Raw genomic sequence first — 3,490 nt, 5'->3', positions numbered from 1 at the left:
TTTACCATGCCAAATAATAAAGAAGGGCTATTATCTGGTAAGGTACTTGTTTGTTGAAGTCAAAGACCAGTGGAAACTCATCATAATGCTCGGAGAAACGAACGCCACCATCTGAAAATTAGCGAGGAAAAAAAAAACGAAATGATTTACTAACTTGTCTATTGAAAGCACAAAGGTCACAAGAGCTTCAAACAAATTGCATTTCATCATAATGATCTTGTCGAGACCATCTAAGCCTTCCCTTCGCAGCTTCACCAATGGTGGAGGAAACAGAGCATTCTCATCAGTCATACTCTTATTACATGATTAAGAAAAGCCAAAAATTAAGGCAACACGCATCAAAATCAGGAGGAGATATCAACCTGCATAATTGTGGACTGAGCACAAGCTGGAAGAGCGAAATAAGTTTGATCACTACAAACATAAAAGTGTTATCCGACCAAGGGATAATAGGGCTGAAGTGGCATGAGAATACTCACCAACAGAAGCCGAGACAAATCTAAGGTAATTATGAGGTACTAATCTTCTGTCGAATCCAGGTAAAGGGAAGAAAAATCAACAACCGCTAAAGTACAAGCAATATAGCCGTAACCAATGAAATATTAAAAAAAAATATACAGCCGTTACCTACAACCTCCTATTTTTATCTTGCTCTTGAAGAATCTTGACGATTATACAGTGATTTTGGAGTCAAAAACGGATCACTGTTTTTAATAGAGGCTATTATAGTAGTATATTGTCCCTGAGGTTCAGGGTTGGTGAAAACATGTTAATATTTGAAAGTGTTATTATCGTGTTGCAGTTAGAAAATTAAGTTGAAAGAATGTAAACATAGAAGCTTCAGTGAGAAAAGTTACTATTTGTATTTAAAAAGAAGGATACATACAGTAGTTGAACAATTAACGTAAAGAAAAAACGAATGTTTCACTGTTGTGCATTCCTTGACAATCTAGGTGCCACCGGGACTACAAAGTAGCCACGGGGAGATGGATAATGAGCATACATGATCGGTCTAGGCGGATGGACTGGTCCATAACATCTTCTTGGCACACATCTGCGCATAAAAATCTCTTGCTCCATCACTTGCTGCATAAAAAGATGTTGTTGCAATCGGTCATGTTCCCGCCTTATCATCACAATCTCTCGTTCATGTTCTCGCTTCCGCTTTAGGTCACGAGAGAAAGTGAGATTTATGTTAGCGAAGACACGAGCCGTCAGTTGGCTGTCGGAGCCAGCGTGATGTGCTTCTCCGACACGTCTGATACCAAGCTCGTCGGCTAATCTTTGCAACCCGAAACGGCTGTTGAGTCCTTTGCACTGTCCCGCAAGTTTCTTCACGTCGAAAGTTAACCCTAAGAGTTTCTGAACCGTTTCGTTAAACCCAAGTGACGTGTCGGGAAGCCTTTCTCGCCCGGTCATGCTTTGAATTAGATAACCTAAATCGTACGATCCATCAAAAGTAACCCAATTAATAATCTTCTTGTCTTCTTCATCTTTAACCATCCGAGTAAACTCTGTGAAGAAATCTTTGATGCCAACTCCTTCCTCTCTGATTCTCTTGAAATCGAGCCCGTTGCGCTTGAGGAAGGCGATGGACTTGTCGTTGCAAAGATCCTCTGTCTCGTCGAAGTCGGAGAAATTGACCTCCCAGGTTCCGCTGATTGCTCCTTCACTGTCGAATAAGGAGAAACCCAGTTGGATTGGTTTGGTTTTGTCCACATTGAACCTCAGGTTTTGGTAACGAGTCTCCTCGCTAGCTTCCATGGCGGTCTCTTTCAGACACCCGGGAAATTCTGTGTCTACAGAGATGTAATTGCAGCTTCTAAGAGATTCCCGCACCAAATTCATCTCTTCTGTCTTGTTCCAAGACCAGATTTCGCGGATGGTCATCGTCATCTCCCTCAAGAAGAAGCACTCTAGTCTGTATCTGCGATTTGTTTCCTTTTTAGGTTATTCAGAGAAAACGAAAAGTGCAGTGAGTATTGTTGTGTGTGATTGATTATATATATATATACTGTATATGTTTATGATTTTCCTTTTTTCCCCACCCAAACTTTTCCTTTTTTCCCCACCCAAACTTTTCCTTTTCTAAACAAGCCGAATGTTTACGTTGACCGTTTGGCCTCAAATTTCCTTTTCTTGAACACAAATTTCCTTTTTTTTTTTTGGAGCAAATACAAATTTCCTTTTTTTTGGGTAAGAATACAAATTTCCTTTTCTAAACATAGATTTTTCTTTTATTGGTTTTTCAAATTAAAAGACACTAAAATCTGAACTTCTGAAGGGAGAGAAGTATACCAACAAAATTAAACCGACATCAAATATCTAATTCAATTGTTTTGTTCCTATTTTTTTTGTTGATAAAATGTAAATATTATATTAGAATATGTTTAGTTATATGCGTTAATTAAGTTGGAAATTTCAAATGGAAAATATTAATAAAAAAGGGAAAATTTGGAGAAATGCACTCTAATGAGATTATAATTTGAAAACTACACCATTGTTTAAATTTTTTAAAAAATACACTTATGTATATATAAATTTACCAAATTGTCCCTTTTTAATATTTCTCAATTTCTAATTTTTTTTTATTTTTTTTTAAATATCGTTAGAGAATGTACCTAATATATTTTTAATATATCTACACAATATCTCTTCCATATCTTTTTAATATTTGTTAAAAAAAATTATTATTTTGAAAAAAAATAGAAGAATTCCAGACGCCGTCTGCCTTCTCTTCTCCGCCTTCTCTTCTCCGTCTCGTCTTCTATTCTCCTTAACATTTGTTATATTTTCCATTTGTTCTACACCTTTGAAGAACTCTGCTTCTGTTTAAGTTCGACGTATGTGTCCAAATGTTCGTTCTAGTTCCATATCTTATCTGACTGATACCATGAGAGAACTCCATACTGGAATGAGTTAGGTTTGAAACTAAGTTGCAATTAGAACTTTCAGGTCATGTTAACATTCACTAAAAAGAGTTTCTGATCCATCAGATCATAATACGTATTTGAACCATTTCTGTATCGAAACAAAGATTTAAGTTAATAGTCCAGGAGTGTAGGCTCTCTCTTGTAATAGAAGCCACTATTTTCTGGGTATTTCATTGAGATAAACGACTTCTCCCACTTTAAAAACATAAGTCTTTTTCTATAAGACTTTTTCAACTATTCATTTTGCATATAGAAAGAGGTCAGACCCATGATTCAACCACATCTTAAAACCTACAAGATATATTTGATTCTTTCATCTCTGGTCATTTAGTGCTGAAAAAAAAACGTTTTTTTTATCACACGGATCTCCAACTCGAGCTTTCTATCACTCTCTCGATCAGTTTGTGTTTCTTTTTTTTTTAAATATCATATTTTCCTTGATAATGTCTACTTTACACAAGCCTTTGATGGGAAAATTACTAGAGAAACATTGCATGAGAAGATATTCTATATCTAATTCTTAATGGAATATGAACCAGGTCTATAGACGTAAGCAA

General features: G+C 36.0%; 1 protein-coding gene across 1 annotated transcript; it reads right to left on the bottom strand.

The window, feature by feature from the left end:
- Positions 1–746: 746 nt before the first annotated feature.
- Positions 747–2,740, bottom strand: LOC106409881 (probable CCR4-associated factor 1 homolog 5). The gene has a single exon (XM_013850434.3). It carries the CDS (start codon positions 1,894–1,896, stop codon positions 925–927), a length of 972 nt encoding a protein of 323 aa, XP_013705888.2. The 5' UTR covers positions 1,897–2,740; the 3' UTR covers positions 747–924.
- Positions 2,741–3,490: the final 750 nt, after the last annotated feature.

The sequence above is a fragment of the Brassica napus genome, chromosome A5, assembly GCF_020379485.1.
Source record: "Brassica napus cultivar Da-Ae chromosome A5, Da-Ae, whole genome shotgun sequence".
NCBI classification, from domain to species: Eukaryota; Viridiplantae; Streptophyta; class Magnoliopsida; order Brassicales; family Brassicaceae; genus Brassica; species Brassica napus.
This window is presented reverse-complemented; position numbering and strand designations above follow the sequence as displayed.